Source organism: Charadrius vociferus, unplaced genomic scaffold (assembly GCF_000708025.1).
Source record: "Charadrius vociferus isolate BGI_N301 unplaced genomic scaffold, ASM70802v2 scaffold136, whole genome shotgun sequence".
Taxonomy (NCBI): domain Eukaryota; kingdom Metazoa; phylum Chordata; class Aves; order Charadriiformes; family Charadriidae; genus Charadrius; species Charadrius vociferus.
This window is the reverse complement of record NW_009648960.1, coordinates 1,115,764-1,141,087: the sequence shown is the minus strand read 5'-3', so window position 1 is coordinate 1,141,087 and position 25,324 is coordinate 1,115,764. Positions and strand designations below refer to the sequence as shown.

Here is a 25,324-nt window from a genome sequence, read left to right as displayed (position 1 = left end):
TCTTGTTCGCAAAACTGAAGAAAATTTCCCTGAAATCGGGGAAACGGGCGTCAAAACCAACCCAGCCATAAAACTGGGCGGGGTGGGGTGGGGGGTGTCTCTGCCACAAATACGGGTGGAGTGGGCCGGGAACCCGCTCCTCGTTGCCCAAACCTTCACCCGGCCTCATAGCCCTGTGGGATCCCTTCAACCGTGAATTTTCCTATTAAGTGTAAGTGGACGTGATTAATTCTAGTGTCAAATACATCAGTGCTTAATTAATTCACATTGACAAGGAGCATGTATTCTCCAGGATTCCTGTCGCGGCCCTTGTACCTCAATTTTCACAATAATTCCTTAAATATGAATTATAAGTCTCTGAAGTTCAGGATGCCAGACACGTTACACAGATGTGTGACAGAAAAAAGGACTGCAAAACCCACCCACCCCCTTCCTGACAAAGGCCAGTGAGCTGTATTTAATCTTTACAACTCAATTTTACCATCGATTCAAACTTGATAAAGGTAAAAGGCAATGCCTGCCTGCTCCAGTCAGCCCAATGTTTATCTGGCACTTTTCATGCACAACAACCGAGATTTGGGTCATCCTCAAATTCAAAACTGTGTCAAGCGCTTTAATATATCATCCCTTCCCATGAGGGAAGCTTTTGTACCAAAGCATAAAGCAACTGGTGGCTGTATTAGGAACAGAAAAAAAATAAAATGGTTTTAGCAGAACCCCTTTCCCCAAGAGGGTATAGATGCCCTCCATCAATCCCAGGCTGGTACATGTTCTGGTGAAACTATTTAATTCTCACTTCTTGCTTTTTATACCAGTGACATCAAGGTGCCTATTTATAGCTAGTGCCTGTGCTGAAGCGGTCGTCTCCCTGTGATTGTCCTCCGCTCCTCGACAGCCACGGTGACCACCAGCACCCTGCACCCCATGCAGAAACGCTGTGGTCCAAACTTGGCAAGAGATTGTGCAGACCTTTGAGATGCAGCCATTGACTTTAGAGTAGATGTGTAATTGACAGCTCCTAACAGACTCCTGATCAGCCACCCTGACAGACCCTTCCTCTCAGCCAGATCTGCAGCCTGAACAAGAATCCCTCCACTTTTCACAATCTTCTCCTGTTTAGCATTGCTTTCAAGAGGAAACCCGAAGCCCACCCTCTCCTTCACCCTGCCATCATTCCAGCCGTGCTTCAATGTCTATGACTTTCTCACAGCAACGAAACACACTCTTTTTTTGTACTATTTAATTTGATTCTGTCTTGGATTTCCAACAAAAGGCCACATCTTCCGATGACTAGTATTGAAATAATACTGCTTCTTACCTCTGGGGACTATTTATCTTTACAAGAAACAAATTATTATTTTGTCAGCAGAAGCAGATAGATGAGTTCCCCACTGGCATAAAGCTTACTTTGACTCCACGTAAGCGGAAAAAAAGAGCACCTGCTCTGCAAGGCAGCGCTGGGGCCTTAAAAGTGAGCTCTGACACTGCTACAGAGACAAAGTCTTGCTGTGCCTGGGTTTCCTAGATATTCCACAGGCTTCCCTTCTTCAGCCACCTCAGCTCCAACCTCACCTCCCCAAGACCTGGCTTAGCACTATCGCCCGTTCAGGCTCTGCATAACTTAGTTGTGACCTGAGCCCTTATCCTTGCATTTGCCCTGCCCTTTGACAAATTCTGGCCAAAGACGTAGGGCAGTGCCTTATTTTTAGGCCCATGTTACCCAGGGATTTCAGCCACCTGCGCAGCTGCATCACTGTATCCATGCAAGGAATTTCCAGTTCTGTGGTGCAGTAAGATTTGCATCAGTGCTCTTTGCCTTCCTGGCTGAAAGCCTTACAGAGGCTTAGCCTTGCAGACAAACTGAGGCTTGTGCTAGACAGGTTTATGTCCAAAACCCTACTATTGAGAGGGCTTTGACAAAAGAATGAAATAAATAAATATTTTTTTTTTAAGGCAAAGAACTTGGAAGAGAAGAAACCACTGAGTGACTGCAGTCAGATTTCAAATCACACATTGAACATGGGCTGCAGTGTAAGAAATCCTTTTTTCTTGCATTCCAGACACTTATAGTAACTTTTTTCTTTTAACATAGTCAAAATAAGCCATCTTGTTATAAAAATACTGTACATACAGAATTTGTCCAAACAAATATGAAATAATGATTCAAACACATTAGTTTTGGCTACGCTATGAAGTGCACGGAATGCAGCTGAAAATGAAATATTGAAACGTACATTTCTCATTTTAACAAGCAACGTGAAGTCGAGGCTGGTTTTGTCTGAGAGTCATGACTGTGATTAACGATACTCGGACAAGACTGAGTTTTCTGTGCCTGTTTCAAAGGGCTCTATTTTAAGAGCATTGTACGCACATCATTCTCCAATATCCTGTGCGCAAGGAGGCCGTTTCATGCAGAGCACACCTCAAAGATACAATTTTCCCTCTGTGCTGCTCTTAAACCAAACCGCCTGGTAAAACCTCACTCTTGAGAATCAGAACAAGCAATCAGCTGTTAAAACTGCTGCTGGTGTACTCAACAGACCGCTTTTACATAATAAAATGGATGTTTTTATATTCTGTGCAGCAAAATATGATTACATCTCTATTAGCAGCAAGCCCTGGGATAGGGGAATCCAGTGACTAGCTGATGGTGTTAAAAGAAACCACAAGGGCACCTCTCTCCTTCACCATAAGATCACAGCATCTGCCAAACCAGAAATGAAGCCTGACAGCTTTAACAAGATGTCCATTAGTCCAAGGAGAGCAGAACGCTTAAATACATGGAAAATCTACACTTAGGAGGCCAATATTTCATATTGTCAAGATACGTGAAACGAGCAGAGCTCCATTAGCATTTTAACATTTTGCAAACATAACAGCAGTGGTATCCAGCAGGGTCTGCGGATTTATTAATGGGAAAAAATTACATCACAGACAAATATGTGCTGGCACTGAAATACTGCAGAAAAAAACCACACTGGTGCAACTAAAGGGCTTGTACTTTAATAGACCTCCTAAGGAGCCCAAGATGATCCTCTTCAGCAAATCAGACCTCCTGGGAAAAGCTTTCAGATGATGTTGCCACATTGGAGCAGTGTCAAGACAGGGCTCAGGAGACTGGTAGTGTCCACGCAGATTTTGTTTGGATAAGATTTATTACTGTTGCTTCATCTCTTGAAGTCAGCAGAGTCACTATTTGCATCAGCGGAGCTCTGGCAAGCTGGGAACCTTGCTGAGCTTCGTTGTGTCTAGCCTGGGGCTTGTAGTCACACAGTGATTCATCACAGCAAGGCCATAACTGATAACTGCCTTCCCAGGTGTCCAGAGATCAACGAGCTTTGATTGACCAAGGAGAATACAGTCCATAAAGTGGTGGGCTTCCAAGACAAGCTTTAAGAGGACTGGGAAAAAAAAAATAAATCCCACAACAGCAGCTGATGGTTATCTCGTTCCCTTTTTACCAACAGCAACTTACTTGCTATATTAAAGATGTGTTTTTTTCTGAAGAGGGTTTATTTGTTGTCTTCATCTTGCCAAAACACCTCAATGACTTATTGGCCTCCTCTATCCACCTTGGCATGTCATGAGAGAGAGTTTTTCATCTGTAAATTTTTCACAGGTGACTGAAGATGCCGCTTTGGAGATCCTGAGGTCTCAGAATTTGAACTGTTTCAAGGTTGAGGAAGACTCTTGCTTTGGAGGGAGTTTTTCAAAGGTTAATCTTGGGGTTGATTTAATTTAATATTTTCATTAGTGCCCTGACACAAGTAGGACAGCACTAATGAAATAGACGACACAGTGTTATGAAGCACTACCAATGAAGGAGGATAAAGTCATACAAGAATGGGAAGAGGTTAAGGACTTGAGAAACAAGTGAAACAAAATCAAGCAGACAGCAAATATGTCAAAGACTAAATTCATGCTCTCATCCGCTGTAAATGATGGAAGAGGAGGAAGTTCTGGGGTCATAAACTGATCACAGGTTGGTTGTGAGCCACCATCTCAACACAAACGCCAACGAATTACATTTAATATTAGAGCACTTCAGGTAAGGGTCTACCAATGCAAATATTTATACCATTGCATAACCATCCACAAGACCTTACCTAAAATGGTGCCTGCAAGTCTGCTTTTCCATGTTAAGGACTCAAACTTGCATAGCTGTAGAGAGAAAAGCGCCTAGGATAAGCAGCAGGAGGACCTTTCCTGAGATGAGAAGGCGTTGGCTCATCTAGTCAAAGGCATCTCTTTTCTATAAACTACTTTGGAGAAAAGGGGTGGGGATGATGCTATGTAAAGCTTAGAGCCAAGTTAGCACAAAAGCATACAGCTAAACAGGCCATATATAATTGTAGTCTGGAAATCCGAGTTTTCTTGCCAAAGTTCTGGACATGCATCCAAAAGCAATTTTTGGGCAGCCAGGGTGAAGTATGTTAAGTCTGTGGTAAGTACTATACTGACAGCCTGTCTGCCTTAACAAGCACTAACCCAAACACCATGGGTTCTCTGCCCTGCCACTAAATTTGAGACATGAATGTCCATCACAGCTGACACTGCAGTAGCCCCAGAGAGGATGTCCTGGCCCCACTGATGCTCCTGTTTGGCAGACGTAAGCCAGCCTTCACCCAGACCAACAGGGCAGTTGTGCAAGCTCTCCATTACCCTGCCAAGCAGGGAACTTACCTGCAATTTGCAAACTGTCACTGAGCTCCCTGAAAACTGCCCATCTTGGGCTAAAGATGGGAACTTGCTGAACGCTGCCTCTGTGGACCTAATCTAATTAGCAGCAGACACACCACTGCTCAAAGTGTTTCAGTGTGAAGCAAAGTGAAGCCAGCTTCACAGCAGCTGTAGTTGCACGGACCCAAACCTGTCCTAGGCTGCTGAACAGCGAGCGATTGCTGCACCTGGCTCACAAAGACAGCCTGTTATGATCTGCTGTTTGCTATCTGAGCTCCTACCTGCTATTCCCAGCCTGCCACGGCACCGCAGTGAGCTTCAAAATCTGGCTGTTTCTCTGCCTTTGCGTTCCCCTCTTGCATGAAAAAAAAAGCTAAGCTTTAAGAGAGCCTCAGGCTATTTTCAGAAGAAAATACATCATAATCATACATCTCTTCCACATAGCCTAAAAGCATTCCTCATTTCCTTCCTCAAGTGCTATGGGGATAAAACCCGTTCCAGGCTGTGGGATGCTTGGGTATTACAGTGACAAGACCTGCATACCCCCCACCTTTTCTTCCCAGGGCCTGGGCGGAAGGCAGACAAGAGATCAATATACGTATTTAATTTGGGAATACAGCCTGTACATCTGTCCAAAAAAATAGTCTGAACTAATAAGTCCTTCAGCCAGACAAAATCAGGATGGCTTAGGTGAAAACAATGCATTACATCAGCTGAAGCAGCTGAGGAACTGGCTCTGCATCACTTTGGGATTAATATATCAAAGCATTCCTCCTGTCATTGTGGCAGTGTCCTCGCCCCACTGACAGCACGTAGACACGAGAGTGAGGAATCACATGGCCTTAGTACAAGGGCTTGATGCTGCCTGCTTATTTGATTTTCCCTGTGGTTTGTCTGCTCCATGCTGTGTGGCCTCATCCACTCCCATCCCAAATGTTGGAGACTTAAGCTGAGCCACATTTTCCAATCAGGCCCTCCAGGTTTTCTTAAACTCTAGCTGTTTTGGACTGCAATAAAACATAGCCACAACACATGATCTAAAAACAACAAATTGTTTGTAGCAGACCAAGTGCTTGCACTAATTAGTCATACTATTCCGTAAAATGGCATATGAACATCATTTTGGAAAAGCTTATGTGAAACCACATCACAGTTTAACTCTCTGAGCTGGAGCGGAAGAGGGAGAAGGAGGTGCTGTTTGTTGTCCCTGTGGAAATCCATCCAGATTCATCCAAAGCACAAATCAGAGGCAAAACATCCCTTTTCTCAAGCACAGCAGAACTTAACCATGCTCTGCTTCTAACCATCTTTCATGCTTCTCAGGGAAGAGATATCTTCCACTCACTTATTTTATAGCAAAAAGAAAAATTGCCACATCTGTTCTCAGGGAACAGTTCCAGCCACTCAACATCAGACAGAAGAGCACCTGTGTCTGGTGTCTCATGGTTCTGCATTATGAACTGAAGCTGTGCATCACTACTCCATCTCCGTCACCCCTCCGGTCACCCACCTACACAAAACAGCAGCTAACTGGCAGTATCAGCTAATAATTCCTGGTTTACCTAAAATAAGCCATGCTGGCGCTAAAGGATTTCAGATTCCAGCTGTGATAATCACTAGGAGGGCAGGAAGGCAGGTCATTATAGTTTCCTGAAATAAAGAAGTTCGCCTAAACTGGGAAGTGAAAGAAGATACTGGTAACAAAACATTAGAGGCAACAGAGACAAAACACTTCCTATATTACAGTGTGTTAGAGCTGGTGCATCTGATTTTAAGTCATAACACATTTTTCTGGCATCCCTAGCATTCCTGTTTTTCCGTGCACAGTGACTGATGAATGGCATGTGGAACTGACTCATCTGCCCAGCACGCTTTCCCTGCCCTCCGCCTCACTGTGCACCCCCAAACCAATTCATCTGTTAGTTACTGCACCCCATCCCAGCCCTGCAGCAGTTACTGTGCGCTGCAATTTTCCTGTAGGCTTTTCCGCAGCATGAATTATTACGACACTTAAACCCTTCTGATCTTTCCCTGTAGGCATGTGAAGGAATTAGCTCCTCTGTTCTCCATCAACAGAGCCAAAACAGTCAGGCAAGTGTTGCCAAATTCTCCAGAGTTTAGATTTCTCTCCAGTTGTAGAAACAATTAAAAGATTTTTTTTCCTCCAAGCACAATGAGTTGCCGCAGAACCCTTTCCTTTCAGCTGCATGTAAAAATAAATAAATAAATAAAACATTGAATACCCCAAAGTGGACAGAAAGCAAAACGTGTGCTTGCGTCTAGAAACCACCAACTTCCATAGCTGGCTGAATGGCCGGTGAAGGACCAGACTGGAAATATACGCCAGAGTCAGGAACAGAACGGCCTCAGCCACAGGTCCCTGCTTTTCCTTTCTTTTCCCTTCTGCCTTTCCTAGCTGTGGATTTCCTTAAGGACAGCTACTCAATATATAGCTACTTACTATTGCAGGGTTTCCAGCCTTAAGCCATGTAGGGCTGGGCACTGTTAGAAGGATGCATCTCCCCAGGGATTGACAGACACCACCTTTGTTACCCAACCTCAATTTCTACAGAAGTTTTCATCCTCCCTGACCTTGTAGCTGCAGTGGCAGAGGGGAAAGGCAGGAAAGACACGTCTCTGCAGTGGCTTCTTTTGGGGCAGTTACTAGTTTAAGTTTCTGAAACATACTGAGCGCATTAGTGGCTCAACTCAACTAATTAGAAATTCCCAAAATAATTTTTAATACATTTTTCAATTATAAAAGGAGTTGCTCTAGTAACAGCAGATAATGGTTTCCCCCTGAGGCATCTTGGTTCCTTCCTAGTTTATTGGCAACAGATGACTCATTTCACCTCTATGTAATGCTGACTGCTTTACTACTCTTCCAGCAGTGGCTGGCGTAAAATAAGGTTGCTTAGGCTCATACTGATGAAATAATTTCTATTCTTGTGCTTTTACAGGCCATGCCTGTAACACCCAGTCGATGAGACTGAGAACCAGCTGAAACCCAGCCAAATGTTTAGACTGACCTTAAAAATCAAGACTATAATGTGGCCACCACCCTGCTGCAAACCATGGGGAGGCAAAACACATCATAAAATGCCCTATGAACATGTCTGTGCTATACAGCCAAAAGCTGGGTGGGGGCTTCAGGGAAAATAAAATTATATTCACACTCACATGAGCCTTCCAATTCTGCGCTAGACAGCATTACTTAAATATTTCTCTTTCCAAGCACTGGCAAACCCGTTTTCAGTTGCATTCGTTACAACTGTCTTGCAAACACAGACAGATGAAACACTTCTGGGAGAGATTACTGCGCTTGGGATCCACTTTTGGCTGTCAGTGAGCTCCTCTACAGCCCTTTGCGTAGAAAGGTACCGCCTACAGCCATTTTTAGCCTAGTTTCCTAAGGGAACATGTGTGATCACTCTGTAAGCTTGCGCCAGTCCCAGACTAGTAGCTTCAGCCAGCTGGCAAGTTGCCACCAAGTTTACCAGAGAGGTCAAGGTCCATCCCAAATGTGATATCCCCACTGGCAAAAAAGCAGCACATGGAGCTCACGGTAGGCACCCAACCATGCGCGTGGAAGGGAGCGCTTAAGTGCTTTAATCATGTAAAACACTTCAAGACCTGCACCTTGTTAGATAATGATGTCTCTCATTTCACAGAACTGTTTCCTTTGTTTCCATACCCTTCAGGAGCCAGCTCTCTGTTTGATGTCAGGTACCCAAGCTAGAGCCAAAGCTCTCTGCATTGCAGCTCTTTTGGCAAGGTGGGCTGGACTTGCAGAGAGGGGTCCTTCTGGCCCAGGTCTGCTGAATAAAATAGAACATGAAGTTTGGGATAAGCAAAATGTTAGATGCATATATTTTTACTCGAGAATGCCACACGTACTATTCACAAAAGCTGAAATTTACTTATTAGACATATGGCAAGAACCACTCCATGCACTACTAGGGAACACTGACTACTTTTCATAGTTCTTTCCACCCCACCTCCAGCACCTGCAGCAGGGGCTGTTCATAGCAACACTTAAGCAAGTTTTGAAAAATCCCCTATAAATCACAAGGGATTGTGGCTAGCAGGTAGCAGCATGGGCAGGCAGCTGCCTGCAACACTCTCTAGCCGGAGTATGGCTCCTCTAAAGAGTAAGGTGTGTGGCAGACATTTTCCACCTCAGCACATCCCTGTGCTTCAAGGCTATTGTGGCCCGTCAAGTGTAATTTCAAAGGTGTCTCTTGAGATGGGTAGCAGGCAATGCTATAGGAAAGACTTTCTTGTGGTTCACACTTGTATTTCTTTTGTAATTTAACCCCACTATACTTAAAATGTTTATTGTAGTCAGTAGTTATTTTCCCTCCTTGGTCTTTAACACATGCTAATATTCACCACCACTTATCATCTGGGAGCCATTAATATTAAGCTTGTTTAATGTTTCCAAGCCAATCTCTGGAGTGTTTTAGCGATGTTAATAATTAATACAGGAAGACTAGCATTTTAGAAGCCTGGAGCAGTTCATGGCAGGCTCGGTTTTGAACCTCAGTGTAAATGATCTGTTCATCATTACAACTCCGCCAATCCTCAAAATATGTCTTAACTCTTTACCAGTGCAACGGTGAGGAGCCCAATCTTTTTTTCATTAACAAAGGCACAGCCCTTCCTCCTCTCAAAACTGACAAAATTATTTTCTAAGGCTCCATTGCAGTGGTGACAAAACCTTGCCTGTATGATCATGAATGGGCTGCCCTGGGTCTTCAGGCTACCATGGGTCTTTGGGCTTCAGGAGTTGGCCTCTAGCTCATCTTATTGCATCAGTTCATGATGTTACTGCATGCACAGAAAAGGGGAAAAGGGGAAACAGCAAAGACCAGGATGCTTAGAAAAAGCATTTCCATTCCAAGCCAGGCCTCTGTGATTAACCCATGTTTTCTATGAGAACCATCATGCAAAAAAGGTATTACACGTTTAACAGCACAGGAATGGCAAATGGTTTGAGAACATAATTTGTTGACCTTTGGATGGACCAAGTATTTTAAATTAATTTTGCTTATGGTGGTTTCAGATGTTTCTTCTTGAAATAAATGGGCTTTTAAAAATAGAAGAGCCTCAGCTTATTTCTGAAGCTCTGTATCTGCTGGCCACTGACAAGCGCCAGACTGGCTTGCTCAGTGAGAGGCAGCACGGCCACCTCTCTCAAAGCTGGCCAGGGGCTCCCCAGACCAACACTCAGCATGTCAGAGTCCCGCTCAAAGGAGCACAGTGAGGAGAGCTGCTCGGCAAGAGCAGGGTCAGGACTACGGGTGGACTCTGATCTGTGAGTTCATTTATAGCAATGCCAGCTAAACCGAAATAGTTACATCCCAAAAGCAAGGCATGCTATATATACTCGCACACAACTGACTGGTTCCTTTGAAGCTGGTGGTGCAGAGAGACAAGTTGTCTGTCCTACAGCTAGTCCAGGAGCCAAAATCACTGAGGCAAGGTCATAACGAAAGTCACATTTCTATGACCATTAATTCTGGGCTCTGCATGCCCATTGCCAGCTATCTAAACCTGACCATAACCTCACTTCTGTCCAGCTAGTCAGAGCTCACAATAGACAGTGTTTGCTTTGCAACAGCATCAAGATGACGGGTGACGCTCTCGGAAAGCCTGGCAATACAGAGGCAGCCCATCAGAGCCTATATATAGGGCGGTTTGCAACACCAGAGGCTTTACATCAGGTCAGCAGCGGCCTGTGGCCACTGTGGACTTTCAGCGCAGCCCAGAGCCCTAAAGCCACCACACCAAGGCACAGGACAACAGCAGGATTGAGATGCTATCAACTACACCCCCTATACTTTCTAAACCACATGCATACGTATGTGCCTGCATTATAGATAACACAGCTTTATGAAAAAGCAAACAAGGATTTCCAGGCCACCATATCTAGTGAGCTCATACTGCTCTATCCCTCTTGTAGCAGCTTCAATCTGTACAGATCTAACTTTAAAGCAGCTCTAGCAAACCCTGGCTCTGCAGTTTAGGCCAGAAAAGTTTCACAAAGCCCTTCCAGTGTAAATAACACACTTGTTCTGCTCCTCCACATCCCCCAGCAGCAGGAGGAAAAAGAACCCGAAAAGCCACTTGTGCTTTCAGACATTTTCTTCAAAGAGCAAGAGGCAAGGTGGACAGCAGTGCTCACAGTATAATCTGGGTAGCTGAAACATGCTTGGGTATATGTGGCTGTTCCTTGTCAGATGTGGTGGGCTGATCCTGGCTGGATGCCAGGTGCCCACCGAAACTGCTCTATCACTTCTCTTCTAAGCTGGACAGGGGAGAGAACACATGATGAAAGGCTCATGGGTCCAAATAAGGACAGGGAGAGATTACTCAGCAATAACTATCATGTGCAAAACAGACTCAATTTGGGGAAATTAATTTAATTTATTGCCCATCAAAATCAGAGTAGGGTAATGAGAAATAAAGTCAAATCTTAAAACACCTTCTCCCCACCCCTCCCATCTTCCCAGGCTCAACTTCACTCCCAAGTTCTCTACCTCCTCCCTCGCAGTGGCGCAGGGGGATGGGGAATGGGAGTTGTGGTCAGTTCATCACACATTTCTGCCGCTTCTTCCTCCTCAGGCAGGGGACTCCTCACACTCTTCCCCTGCTCCAGCATGGGGTACCTCCCACAGGAGACAGTTCTCCACAAAATTCTCCAATGTGAGTCCTTCCCACAGGCTACAGTTCTTCATGAACTGCTCCAGTGTGGGTCCTTTCCACAGGGTGCAGCCCTTCAGGAGTAGACTGCTCCAAGGTGAGTCTCTCACAGGGTCACAAGTCCCACCAGCAAACCTGCTGCAGTGTGGGCTCCTCTCTCCATGGGTCCACAGGTCCTGCCAGAAGCCTGCTCCAGCACAGGCTTCCCACATGGTCACAGCCTCCTTCAGGTGCATCTGCCTGCTCCAGCTTGGGGTCCTCCATGGGCTGCAGGGGCACAGTCTGCCTCACCATGGTCTTCACTGTGGGTTGCAGGGGAATGTCTGCTCCAGTGCTTGGAGCACCTTCTCTCCCTACTTCTTCACTGACCTTGGCATCTGCAGAGTTGTTTCTCTCATGTATTTTCACTCCTCTCGCCAGCTGCAGTTGCTGCAAGTGCAGTTGTTTCCCCCTCCTGCCCCATCACAGAGGTGCTATCACCGTCACTGATGGGCTCGGCCTTGGCCAGTGGTGGGTCCATCTTGGAGCCGGTGGGCATTGGCTCTGTTGGACATAGGGGAAGCTCTTAGCAGCTTCTCACAGAAGCCACCCCCTGTAGCTCTCCCACTACCAAAACCTTGCCTTGCAAAGCCAATACATCAGACCAGCTAAATTCAGGAGTGAGGTCACAGCAACCTGTTCCCATGTGAAATGGTGCAGCAGTGCTGCGATGTGAGCAGAAAACACGAGCCTGGAGGTGCCCAAGCAAGCGGCACAAACAGTGCTCAGCTGAGCAGGGCTGCTGAGACCACAGTACTCTTGTAACACGCTAAATAAGAAGAAACGGGAGCATTTCAGATGAAAACTGACACATCAGGAACAACTTCATGCTATTCAGGGATCTCAGGGGTCCAAAACTGCAAAAGCTGTAGCTAAGCAGTTAACAATTTCTGAGGAATACAAGGTCTTAGTGTCGGGTCAGCCGGGTGGGAGCCTCCATGGAGATCAGACTCCTGCACTGGGCTGCCTGCACAGAACACACCATGGAGCACGTGTAGACCAAGCAGACAAGCCAGGGGGAGTGGGAGAAACAAGAAAGGGGAGGCAAAATAACTCTTCCCACAAGCAGACAGCAGTCAAGTGGCAAAGTTGAGGTTTTAGTCTTTGTTTTCAGCTCAGGGTAGTGCCCTTATTCCTGGACCCTGCTGCCTTTTCCTCCCAACTGCTCTTCCTTAAGCAAAGGATGATTTATCAATGAGCTGATGCTTCCTCACAGCAGTCGGAGTCAGGAGGATCTCAGTCCATCTCTCTCATCACCGTCACTGACTAGTGTCTGTTTGGTTGCCCAGTTCAGAAATGAGACTCCGGAGCAGACGTCCCTGTTGTCTTAAATCATAGATGAGCTGTGCCCTCTAGTGGGGTCTGGCTCACCAGGAGCCAGAGACCGGCCCGTCCAGGAGGCAGATGCCCCAGCCCACACAAGGGGCACGCTCCCCTGGGCTCCAAAGAACTCCAGAGCATGTCCACCGTCCAGGCCATAGCGCTTCGAGCAGGCATCTCATTTACACCATCTCCTTTTATAAAAGCCGTTAACAAAGGCATCTGAGACATAACATCTGCTCGGGCAGATGAGACTGGTATGAAAATAACAGTGCACGAGATGACTGCTTATTGCAGCAGCGCAAATTGGAAATGAAGTTTCTCTTAGCAGCTACAAAGCAATCCTTTCATAAGGCTCCAAAGCCTTCCAGCCAAGACCGAGAGCCTCATTTTCTACTAAGAATTAAATGCTTAATTTAGGTTCATGATGTTAACCATAGCTTGTAGGTCCAAAGCAGTAGGTAAATGGGAGCAGACCGCCTTTCAGCATTGCTCACTGCTGTGGGTAAGACACTCAAACAGTATAAGCATGAGATCCTTGCAGATGGGGTACACACCTCCAAAAATTAAAATGAATTTTGACGGTCAGCTGCATTCCCTGGGCCAATAAGCATCCAAAATGTACTGGTACAATCCGGGTTTGTCAGAGGTTTACATTCACAATGGAAAGTGTCCTGCATCAATCCCAGCCTAAGGTATTCATGCCCTAAGCCCTTCCCAAACCCTGAAACACCTTTCTACCCCTCTGCTGTGCCAACACCACTGTTCCCAGGGTCACACAGGGACTCCTGCTGAGGAACTGATCTACCCAAAGCCCTGGAAGAAAATAAGGCTTTAAGCCAGCTCATTTCAAGCACAGCCTTGTGAAACAAGTTATGGGAGAGGAATGGGAGCACCTAAGCTGCTTCTGTGCTGAAAAAATTATACCAGCCTCAGACAGTTTGGGTTTTTTATAGGGTTGTTAGGAGGATTATCTTCAAAGGATCCCAAATCCTGTCCTAACCTCTATAGAGCTGATGGGAAGGGACCTGTGAAGGTAATACTTTCCTTTTGTCTGGCAAAAAAGCTGTGTGCAGGGTAAGATCTGCTCTCAGACTGGAGATACGTGTGTATACTCAAGCCAGTTTAGCTGTGACGGTGCAAATCTGTGCATGGACACGTTCCCAAACAAACGGAAATACGCTGTCATTTGGGTCGCAGACCAAAACTTCTCATTGTGATTAAACTTGGTGGAGGCACCACTCCCGTATGATATTGGTGCAACTGTCAGGCATCTGTAAACGGTGTTTCATTATAGAAATGGGAAGTAATCAGGCTGCAGCAGTCAGGCCTTGGAAGTCACAAGACATGCTCTTCATTTCAACACTGGGATATTTTTTTAAGCTTGCTTGTAGGACTCCTGCTTTTCACCCTGCTCCCTGTAACTATTAGGACTAGATTTTGTAAAGTCAGTTTCACCTGCTGAAAACTTTGGGAGCTGGTACTTGAAAGACACTATCACAAGATGAGTAATAGAAATACAAAAACTATGTTAATTTAGATTTTTAATTATCAATTCTTCCTCTTCTCGATCCAGACCTGGTATCCAAATACATTAATACTCTGTGATTTCTCTCTCAAGATATTAGACCTCTAACAAAAGCAGCTTTCTCCAAAGCACCAATCCCCAGCTGCCTGTGGTAACTAGCTATTACCTTAATTAAAAGGCAGTAAAAGCCTGGGTGCTTAGTTTTTGCTCGCTTTGCACCTCCCCAGCTTGTCTGCTGAAGTGCTTTACAAGAGAAGCGGGTGTGCCGTCTGGTCGCAGCCCAGAAAATAAATCCCTCCTGAAAACAAATCTCTTCGGCAATCCCAGGCCCAAGTTATCTGAGTCCTTATCTTGGCACTCAACCAAAGCCAGGTCTAACATGCGTCAGCAGAAATTGCCATATTATAAAACGTAGAGAAGGCCAGATCCCTGGCACGCCATGGCTCCAGCCCGCGCTGCACCCAGCCCTCCCTGGCCCACAAACCCCCGTGGCAAGGTGCGGGCTGCTTTTACTCCCTGTGCCCCTGGTAGCTGGGCTGGTCTCGGGCACCAAGGCATGGGGAAAAACCCACCCACCCACCCATTCATCAGTCTGTCAAAACCCCAGTATGGGGAGCAGGGAAGGAGGGAGGGATGGATGGATGGTGGGAGTGTGGGGGGCATGTCCACCAGCCCTGCTTGGCGTGACGACAGCCCTGTGGTCCCGCCTTGCCCGGCTCACCGCCAGGTCTAAGGTTCACAGATCTCCAGTCGCCTCTCACCTTTGACACCGCTCCCCGGCAGTGACGGGTGGTTTCGCTTTTATCTGCCCCCGGCACGGAGAGGCTCGAGCAGCCAGACGAGGCCGTCACCCCACCACCCCTGACGCCACGGACTGGAGTGCTGGGAGGAGAGCAAGGCTTCGGGAAGGTAAAGGCATCCTCTGCCGGGGGATTCCCCACAGGACAGGCCCCAGCCCCGACCCACCATCTCCAAGGTGCCTTTCCCAGACACACTCCCGGGACTCTCATCCTCCCACCGGGAAGCAACCCCGCGTTCCAGCCACACAGGGACATACAGCAGGGAGCGTGGCATCATCCTCAGTGACTCCCTGCCTAAGAGAAGAGATTTTTACGAAGTCCTCTGCCCTACCCAATCCTCTGGGGAAGCTGAAGAGCTGCTCTTAGCAGAGCTCTTGGTCTCGCCCACAGCCCAGGGCAGTCTCCATATTGCTGCCATTCCCCAACCTGCTCCGGCTGCACAGTTAATAACCTTTATTCTGTTCCCCTTAGCTTTGAGGAGGGCTGATTGCATTGAGAAATCAGCACTATGTAAATCTAACACTGTTGACACATTAAGTCTTTGCAGCTGGGATTTGCGTATCCCCGGGTAACCCTGGCTTAAGTGAACTTTCCAAGCAGGCGTGCTCTTACACCAGTGCTGTGAGAGGTTTAGTGGGTAAGAGGAGGCTTCCGGAAGAAGAGGAGTGCTTGGAGATGAATACTAGAAGTTAATTGGGGAGGTAGGTGCGTGACCACTATCCAGAGGGGGGAAAAAAAAAAAAATCTAGATCTGAAAGAACCTAAAAATATCATGTCCAGAAATTGAAGGGCTAAATACTGCAGACTTATATGGGTAACATTAGGACCCTGTTTTTTCCAGGGAGCTCATTAACTGTGGTTCTTGTTCACGGCTGCACCCCTTCAGAAACTCAGCAAATGACTTTAATGGTTTTAGGATCTTCTTAGAACTTGTGGTTTAGAAAAGCTTAGACATCAGTTAGACATCATTAGACTTAAACACCGTTAATTTCCCAGGAAGTTAAATAGAGTCTTAAATAAAACTTCACAGTAGCTCTATCACCAAAGGTATGCATTTCTTTTACTATTTTCCTTTGGAAATAAAAGGCTTATTCCCTGGCAACAAATATATCAGGATCCCCCCTCCCCAGATTAAAAATACTGCAGAGATACTAATTTATTGAGTGGCAAAAGCCAAGCCCTTGCTGTTGCATTCCAGGGCAAATATCTTCTCTGCCACTGCATGTTTCTGTTTTTTATTACTAGTGTTTATGCCCATAAAACATGAGTTTAAAAGGATGCTCCTTAGATAAAGTCCACTTTCCTGCTAATTATAAACAACTGAGTCACCCTCATAAACAGATTTGTCAGGTTCCGTCTTGGAAACAGTGAGGGCAGGCGGTTCAAGTGCAGTGTCACCAATCTGGCGCTGCTGCTGTACCCAGCAAACACATTACCTTTAAGTTGATTTACATTAAACCAGTGGGCCCCATAGTGGAGGCTGGTTAATGCTGGTCAGAGCTGCCTCCATATACCCATCCATTGCCCACGGGAAGGAGAGAGGAGACATCGAGTCGGGGGAACAGGGATGTCTGGCCGAGAACACAATTTCCTGGGTGCAACGACGCTTAATCCTCCATTAGGAAGTGAGAAATGATCTGCGTTGTGGCCGTTTCAGTACTCACCTTCTAGGTAAGTGTAAGATGAGGCAAGCCTGCCCCAAATATCTGCTGCTAGACACAGCTGTCACAAAATATTAAGCTGTATCTGGAGACTAAATCCACCAACAGGATTTTTACAGTTGATTGAAGAGAAATGCTTGTCTAGACTAATCTCTGGCTTTTTATGTTGAATCTGAGCAGGTTCAGCTTTCCCTGCCCCTTGGCATGGCCTCTAGGCACAAGGACAGGACTTGTAACACTTCAACTGTTCTCCAGGCTGCTCCCTAAATTACTGAGTTATTCTTTACCAGGATCAAACTAAAAAGCCCCGAACTCCAACATCTCAGCAGTCCCAGATCAGCCTTTCAAAGCCTGCATGGGAAAATTTGCTAAAGCCATTTTGCACGGAAGCATCAGTGACTTCTTCAGAGTTTCAAGTTTGCAGTGAGATAAATCAAACTTATTCTAGTCATGCCAACAGAAGCTTTCTGACATGCAGGTGCACTGTGCTGGGACTTAACTCAGAAATCGCCAGGAAAGTTGTTTTAAATGTTTCTCCTGGATATGTTCAGTCAGTCCCAGCCCAGGGAAGTCAGGGAGTTTTCCAGATGAAAAACAAGCTTCCTCTGCTTCAGGCAGCAGCATCTTAGCTACACCCAGAGCAGACATTGATAAACCCGCCAGAGCAGCATTCTGGATTTGCAGGGCTGACTGTAACCTTAAGCTGGGTCTTACCGACAGTCCCTTCCCAAGGTAGGGAGCAGCTGTATAAGGGTGACTACCAGCCACATGAGATGTCTGGAGGGGTCTTCCCATAGCTGCTTAGCCAGCGAGCAGAGGGTTTTACTCTGTACACTGCTTTTTCAACAAAAAGGAAAAATCAAACAGTTTGCTCTAAATCCTATTTTCCATTGAATCAAAACAAAGCTACTTGTTTTGCTTCCTCACTGTTCTCCTCGGGTGGAAAGGGAGATTCACCTTCTGCTTCTTAAAATAGAAAAGAAATTGTTTCAAATGAGCTTTGGCAAAACTCCCCATCTCTAAGAGGGAGCTTGCTAGCATGAAAAGTTTGCAAGGAAATTTCTATCATTACAGGAATTCTCAGGTGGGCTTTTTTCCAGCATCAATGCAGCCTTCTAGGGTTAAACAGAGAGCAGCAGAGTGAAATAATGAGAAATTTAGTTTAATACAGACAATCTTGGGTGCTTTCGTGCAACTTCTTGCTTCCCTTAGTTTTAGGGCATATCGCCTTCAGTAGCCAACGTAACTGCCCAGAAAGGACAGCAGTCTTATTTCCAGGCCTACAAAGAGGCAAACATATGTAATTAATACCATAAGGAGCACTCTTACATTGTGCCACAGGATTTGTATTTTTCCTGCTTAAAAAAAATATAACCCACCCCTAACTAGCTGTTCTAAACAAACAGCGATCCTGTTCTTGATCACAGGGCTGCATGAGCTGGGGGAGAAGACAGCTCTTAAGGGGACGAAAGCCCATCTCACATAGAAGAACAACCACTCGCATCTACAGAAACAGTTCAGCCAGCACCAGGGAATGCTCTTAATGACAGCCTGCTTTGATTACAGCTCAGGGAAGGCAGAAGAATTAAAGGTCTGGAGCCTGCCAGATTGCAGGGGAAGACAGGCAAAATGAAGGAGACACAAGGGAGGAGCAGCACACAGGAACAAGAGGCTTTTGTAGACGAGGGAGCGGCAGAGACCTTCCTGGGCTGGGAGCTACATTGCTAGTGCTGTGATTAGGTGTCTTTATAAAGGTACTTCTTTCTCACCTGCAAGTCCTGCACTCCAAACTCCTATGAGCCCCAGGTAGAAATTGCAGTAATTGCACCAAATCTTCATTACAAGTCTTGCAGGTCCCTGCTCTCTGGCTGACCAGGGCTTTCTTCAAAAGCACGTGGAAGGAAGCGCTCCACACCAGCAGTGTTCACCCTGGCATGGGAGGCTCTTCAACTGGCATGCAATAGCAGTGAGAGGGTCAGGACACACAGGCAGGGACCAGCAGCAGGACATGAACATTTCAGCATCCTTCACAAGACTCCTCTGCTGCCTTTGGGTGTTGGAAGATTAGATCTGTGTAGGAGGTACATCCTATCTCTGCACACAGCAGTTACAAGCTTGCTGGTGGCGTATTTCCACCTTGCTCCTGTGTGTGAGGTGGGATAAGGACATGCAACATCATCTCATGCCCTCTCCTGCGCAGTTCAAGACCCCATAACCCCTCATCTTCAAGCTCTGCATGAACATCCCTCTCTCCTGCACAGCTCTCCACTTGAGCTGAGTATTTTTGGAGAAAGAACCCTGTAAGGAGGAGCCAGGGCAAAGCTTTGGCCAGCTGCAAGACAGCGTTATTCACTGCCCTGCGGTGACAGTTCCCACTGACAGTGGGGCATTATCACTTCCTTGAGCTCAAGGCTGGGAGAAGGGGACACATGCCACCCAGGAGGGCTCACACTGACCGTTCGCTTCCCAGGGTATGGCCGACACTCTGTAGTAGCTCTCTTCAAGTCAGGTTTGAGGCAACCACCATTATTTTGGGCTGTCCTCACCCACTGTCCCTGGTCACTGCGCAATGGAGTGGTGCACCACTCTGAGTGATGCAGAGTCACAGTCCGTGGTGCAATGGTCACGAGGGTGTGAGACTTCACAGTCTTGGCCTGCCTGGGGTTTCTTAATCCACAGTGCAGTAGCATGTGTCATCTGCTTTGTGTGCTGCTTTCCCTCAAGGGTCCTTGAGTCAGTTCCTCTCACCCCTGCTTTTTCACCCTGGCGAGCAACATGCTGACTTGAAGCGGTGCTGCCACAAAGTCCATCAGCTCTTGAGGTGCCCTGCCATTCCCTGGGAAGTGTCCTTAGCAAGGTGGTAGCAGCATCACCTCTACCCCAGAGCTCACCTCCAGCCTGGCTTTGGCTCCCCTGGTATAACTTCTAACCAAGACCCACAATAAACATGTAACTTCAGCCTAAGCTCTTCACCAGGGTTTGGGGGAAGGAGGCATGCTCAAGAGCAAGGCACACCCATAAGTAATGGCCCCCTGTCATTAACTTTCTCCAGCATGTTCTTTCTTTAAAAGAGATGTCCCCAATCTAATCTTGTCTACATGCAGGAAGGCCTCTTGCATCAAGTTTCTTCCTAAAGATCTCCACCCTGTGGTCATAACTGAAAGTGGCAGATGGTTTGATGTATTAAATTTGATTCAGGATATCAGTGGTTTTATTCTAGCCTATTTTGAGGTTAAAACCCACCTGCCACTGGTCAGGAGTTCATGCAGGAGGCTCAACTGGTGGACATGGGATCACTGCAGATGTTTTGAACAGAGCTGGTTTCCTTGCAGAACATGGCACAGAATGCAATGCCGGACACCTCCCTGGAGGGAATTCATCCCACCTACATGTACAAGGTGGTTCTGCTGGGGAGCACATCAGTGGGAAAGTCAAGCCTGGCCTACCGATATGTGAAAAATGACTTCAAGGAGTCGCTGCCAACTGTGGGATGTGAGTGAGTGGCTTCAATCGCTTGATGGCTCTGGACAAGAGACCAGGCCTGATGCGCTTCCTTGCAGCGGGGTGGGATGCAGAACAGGTTAGTACATCCTGCAGTAGAACAGACCCACTTTTGAACATGATACAAACTTGCCCTAGAGCCAGACCTCCCCCATCACTGTCACCTTCAGATCTCTGCAGCCCATTTTCCTCAGCTCGAGGCTTTAAGCGAAGCCACATCCAAATTGCACAAATTTGGTTTAGCGCTGCTTTTTAGAGGCAGATGAGCTGTGAAATGAATGAAACCCAGGGTCCAGACTGTGTGACCCCATCTGCCCGATGCATGCTTGGTCCTGTGCTGCCCTCACAGCTATTCAGACACCCCAGGAGAGTCTCTCTTGTACATGTACTGCCCCAGCCTCAACGTCCTGCTGGAGCAAGGAGGTTCTGGCTGGGGTGCAGGTGGGTAGGACAGTCCAGGAGGTGGTGGCCAGCTGTGGCATGATGCTGCAGCATTGCCCAATAGCAGGCTCACAGTAGTGTCTCGTTCCTCCAGCCTGCCTGCAGAGATAAGAGTGCAGACCTCTCCACACTGCAAACCCCACGCTCTGCCCCACTGGCAAGGGGGAGAGCATCTGCCCCCACGCATCCTGTCCTGACAAGCCATGCTGAACAACCCATGGCCAAAGACAGGCCACATGCACGCTCATGCTTTGATGAAAACCATCTGGAGAGCAGCAAGAGCCCTGCTCCCTCTGTGATCTCCCTTGGGCCAACGTGCCTGCTGGGATCAAGCTGCCTCCCCTGTACATTCGCATCAGCACAGCTTCCTCCAGCAGCTAGACATTATAGACGTTCATTTTACATTATTATACCTGGGTTTTGCCCTAAGAAGGCACAGCAGGCACAGAAGTTGTAGTCCCACCTGGAACCTGAAGTGGTAGCGGGTGAAGGAGAGCGAAGGACTGTGGAACTTATTCCCTTGTCCCTCTGCCTTGGCTCTGGCTGATCCACAACAGCCATCTGCTCCCTGGGAGCAGAGATGGAGGCCCCCTCCAGTGGGAGCTCTTTTTTAGTGGATATTCCTATTCACAGATCTGACCCACCAGCAAGGTGGAGGTGGCTGTCTGTCTGGGGGCTATTCTGCAGATCTCAGAGCTGTCTAACATCAAAACTGGTGTGCATCCACTCAAACCTGCTGCCAGGAAGGGCTCCCAGCCTGCCACAGGCTGCCCTGCCTTGCGTCATGCCGTCCCATCAATGGTGCCAGTGCTTATGAGAAACCTGACCCAATTTTGTGCATTAAAGCATTGTTACTGCCCTCAGGATGGTTTGACCTCACAGCAGCAGAGCTGAGCTCTCTGCTCTTGCTGCAAGCAAACATGCACCCTGCATCTTGTTTGCAGGCTCATTCTTCACACAGACGCTCAACCTGGAGTTAGCCACCATCAAGTTTGAGATCTGGGACACAGCAGGCCAGGAGAAGTACCAAAGCGTCTGCCACCTGTACTATCGGGGCGCTCACGCTGCTCTCCTTGTTTATGATATCACCAACAAGGTAAGGCAGGGAATGCTGATCCCATCTGTGCCAAAATTATGCCATGCTGCAGCTCAGCACCTACTAGTGGGGAAGAGGTGTCCAGATTACGGTGTTTGTCCTCGGTAGAGCAGAAAGCAGTACATGAGCACTGCCTAAGATGAATGTCCCACCTGGGACGTGCGAGGGACTGTCCCTGCCCATGCAGGACAATGCCACCACCCCAGGGGTGATTTCTGCTGCCATGCAGAAAGGGTGCATCCCATCCAAGGCTGATTTATCCCTAAAAGTGTTTAAAGGCCAGTGACCTGTTTCCCTGAGAGAAAGGGCAATCAAAGCCTCCCCACCACATCTCTTCCACCCCCTTTTGTTTGGTGCCACCCGTCCAGCTTTGCTATGCCTGAGACAAAGGGGTTAAATCAAAACCAAATCACTGACTGGTTTTGTCTCCACCTCTGCAGGAAACGCTCAACAGAGCAAAGCTGTGGCTGAGGGACCTGGAGAAGGAATTCCTTCCTGATGAAATTGTCGTTGCTTTAGTGGGCAACAAGATGGACCTTGCTGCTGAGCGAGAAGTCTCCACCGAGGTGAGCATATGTGGTGAGTTCCCAGGTCCCCGCATCACCCCCTTGCCAGCAAGCACTTGGATATGTCCTAGCAAAGCCAAGAATTTAAAAGGCTTTCAGACACCTCCAAAGTTCTTGTATTATTGACCTGCCATGAAATGCCGCCATACTCAAACAAGCAGCCCCAGAGAGGGCTGAGGGAATAACTCTGCGTGTCTCTGCCTAGGAGGGGGAAGAGTTTGCAAGGACCAAAGGCCTCCTGTTCATGGAGACATCTGCAAAATCCAACCACCAAGTAAATGATATCTTTATGGCCATAGGTGAGTTGTGTGATGGCTCTAGGTGACAGCAGAGGCAGGTGAACCACAGGCCCCAAACCCCTGCTTCAAGGCTGTAAATGCCTTCCCCCCTGCAAGGCTGACCTCCTTCATTGCTTGTGCTTGCTGTTGAGATATTCTTCCCGGCTGGTCCAGCCTGTGCCACACCCAGCAGCTGCAAGGGTCACAGCCACAGCAGTCCATGGTTTCTGTGAAATGTGCCACACTTAGGGCAGAAGGATGGACAGATCCATCCCAGGGTGCTCAAACATCAGAGGTGGATTTCAGGCCCTCTCCCAAAGCTACAATTTTCTTTTGCTTTAGTATCCAGTCTAGGTGTAATGGCATCCCCAGTGTAACTGTTCAGTGGACATCTAACATGGTTACAGTGGGATGGTACCGGTGGCCCTCAGTGGCTCCCCTGGGGTGGGACAGGACAGCTATCACATCCCACCCCACTGGCAGGAGAATTGAGCTCTATCTCACCTTGTGTTTCGTCCTAGCCCAACAGCTCCTGCAACGGGAACGAGAGAAGGCATCCACCACATCCCCACGGGGGAGGTCAACAGTTGACCTAGGGGAGAGTGAGGCAAGGACAGGGTGCTGCCGGCTCTGAGGATGGGCAGCTCTGGACCTCAGGTTGCACTGCCAGCAGCGGCTGGATGAGGTCTCCAAGAAGAGCAATGACAAAGCGGGGAGACACAGAACTGCAGAGGCAGCTCAGCCCAACCACCCTCCCCCTTGGAGCAAGGTCAGAAGCTGTCCTGGGGCCACAGGGCCTCTTCAACCCTCCAGCACTGGCTTCCTCCAGAAGGTAAATCCCGGGGGTTTCTTCCACCAACTTTCTGCTTGCAAAGAGGAGCATGACCTTCCGACACTGCTGCCACCAGCCCTGACTGGTGACAACCCCCATCTCAGCTGCACATCAGCTTCTCTGTGTCCCTTCCCATCCAAAAAGGGAGGGTTTAACTTTCTGGAGCAAAGCAGGTATATCCCAGTGGCTTTATGCCCAGGCTGAAAATAAAGAGAACATTGCCCTAAAGGTATTGTGGTTTTTTTTTTTCCCCAACCTGGATGTCAGCCCGCACGCAGGGACTGCAGGAAGCCCAAAGGCAGCAGGGACCACAGCTAGTGCTCCCCTTGCCTGATCCATTTGAGCCCTGATTGCCTGGAGCTGCACTGAGATAGGGTCACAGCCCATCCTCGAGAGAAATCACTGATTTGTCACCACTACAAGAGCCAGGTCTGGGGGCAGAGCAGGGCCAAAGCAAATGCCAGGCACCACGGTACCCTGTGCCTTGCAGGGCCTCCCGTTTCTGCATTACGGATTACACTGCAGGAACATGCCTTGGCTGGAAAAGGAGAAGGTGAGAGCTGTGCTGAGAAGCATCACTGGGCTACCATGGTCTTCACTGGCTGCCATGTCAACACAGCCCTAGCAGGAGCCTGACCAGATTGCAAGGAGGAAAGAGCTGTTGCTTTTACAGGGAAGGGTGCTTTCTCACCTCCTCCATCCCCAGACCACCTGCGCTGTCTCCAAAACCATGCCAGTGCCCAGCAAACCCGGAGGGCATTGGGCTCGGGGGAGGTTCTGTCCTTTCCAGGACAGCTGTGGCAACACCAGCATGGCCACAAGCAAAGCGTGGCACCACTCATCCCATCCACAGGGCAACGCAGCTGCTGGGTTTTTGAGGCACGCTTTGACAGCAATGCTGGTGCAAAGCTTGGCCAGACAGAGCTTGGCCACAAGGCAGCAGACACTCTTGAAGATGCTCCCCACATTGAGGAGGGCACCTGTTGCCCAGGTTTGTCAGGCCAAGCCCCACCCCAGGGACCCCCAAACTTCCCCCAGGACCCCACACCAGCCAAAGGCACCCACCTGTGATGCTTCCCCAGGGCTGAGCTGTCCCAGGGCAGGACAGAAGATACTTCCCAGCAAGAAAGGAAAGTTGCTGCCTCCTCCTGCCTAAATCCCCTCCCTTAGGGCAGCTGGGAGGCAGGGGTGCTAATTGCCCCCCCCCATCTGCCTCCTCCCTTCTGAGATTAGCCCTTCTCTTCCCAAACAACCTCAGAGCCCCAGTGCTGCACCAGGAGCTGCGGGCAGAGATGCTGAGGGCTGGGGGTCACCCTCCTCTGTGGCCCCTCCTGCCCCCAAACTAGAGAGTGGAGAAAATGGTCTTCCTTGGGGTCACAGGGGACGTGACCCCAAGGGGTCACAGGGAACGTAAGGGGATGTTTGGGGATATGCAGCGGAGTGGATGGGGCCCCATGTGGTCCCTGAATGTTTCTGACCCAGGCCATGGAAGTGGGGTGGTGGTTTCTGACCCCAACACCATGGAAATGAAGGTGTCATTGTCCCCCATGGGTACCAGCATGCTGTGGGGACCCCAGGGGATGCAACAGGGGAAAGAGGGCCTCTGGGGCTTATTTTTAGGTTGTTTTTTTTGGGGGGTGGGAGGGGTAAACATGCTGTGTCATGCAGGGAGGGAAGTGCTGCTGCACTGCACACACTGCTGGGGCAGGCTGCCAAACTGCGTCAAGACCAGCAATTTTTGGGGTTGCACCCCCCAACCCCCAACTCCCTGCATCCCCCTGTTATCCCCCACACTGCATTTCAGAGCAGAGAGGCTAGGACACAGGGGCTGAGAGGAGAAGGACTTTTATTGTCGGCTTCAGCTCAGGGCTCCGCTC

At 48.2% G+C, this 25,324-nt stretch overlaps 2 protein-coding genes across 2 annotated transcripts in view; one reads left to right on the top strand and one right to left on the bottom strand.

Annotated features, from left to right (window-relative positions):
- Positions 1-19,423, bottom strand: part of LRRFIP1 (leucine rich repeat (in FLII) interacting protein 1) — a 132,760-nt gene extending 113,337 nt beyond the window's left edge. The window contains exon 1 of the mRNA XM_009887588.1: positions 19,190-19,423. Coding sequence (XP_009885890.1) covers positions 19,190-19,423 — 234 coding nt within the window. The remainder of the gene's footprint in view (positions 1-19,189) is intronic.
- A 645-nt stretch (positions 19,424-20,068) lies between these two features.
- RAB17 (RAB17, member RAS oncogene family) lies at positions 20,069-23,249 on the top strand. Its single transcript, XM_009887587.1, has 5 exons — positions 20,069-20,225; positions 21,620-21,771; positions 22,212-22,337; positions 22,543-22,636; positions 23,137-23,249. Exons 1-5 carry the CDS (start codon positions 20,069-20,071, stop codon positions 23,247-23,249), a joined length of 642 nt encoding a protein of 213 aa, XP_009885889.1.
- Positions 23,250-25,324: the final 2,075 nt, after the last annotated feature.

Coding starts and splice junctions, on each gene's coding strand:
- RAB17 (XM_009887587.1), top strand. CDS start 20,069: ATGGCACAGAATGCAATGCCGGACACCTCCCTGGAGGGAATTCATCCC. Junction 20,226..21,619: donor GTCGCTGCCAACTGTGGGAT/GTGAGTGAGTGG, acceptor TCTTGTTTGCAG/GCTCATTCTTCACACAGACG. Junction 21,772..22,211: donor TTTATGATATCACCAACAAG/GTAAGGCAGGGA, acceptor CCACCTCTGCAG/GAAACGCTCAACAGAGCAAA.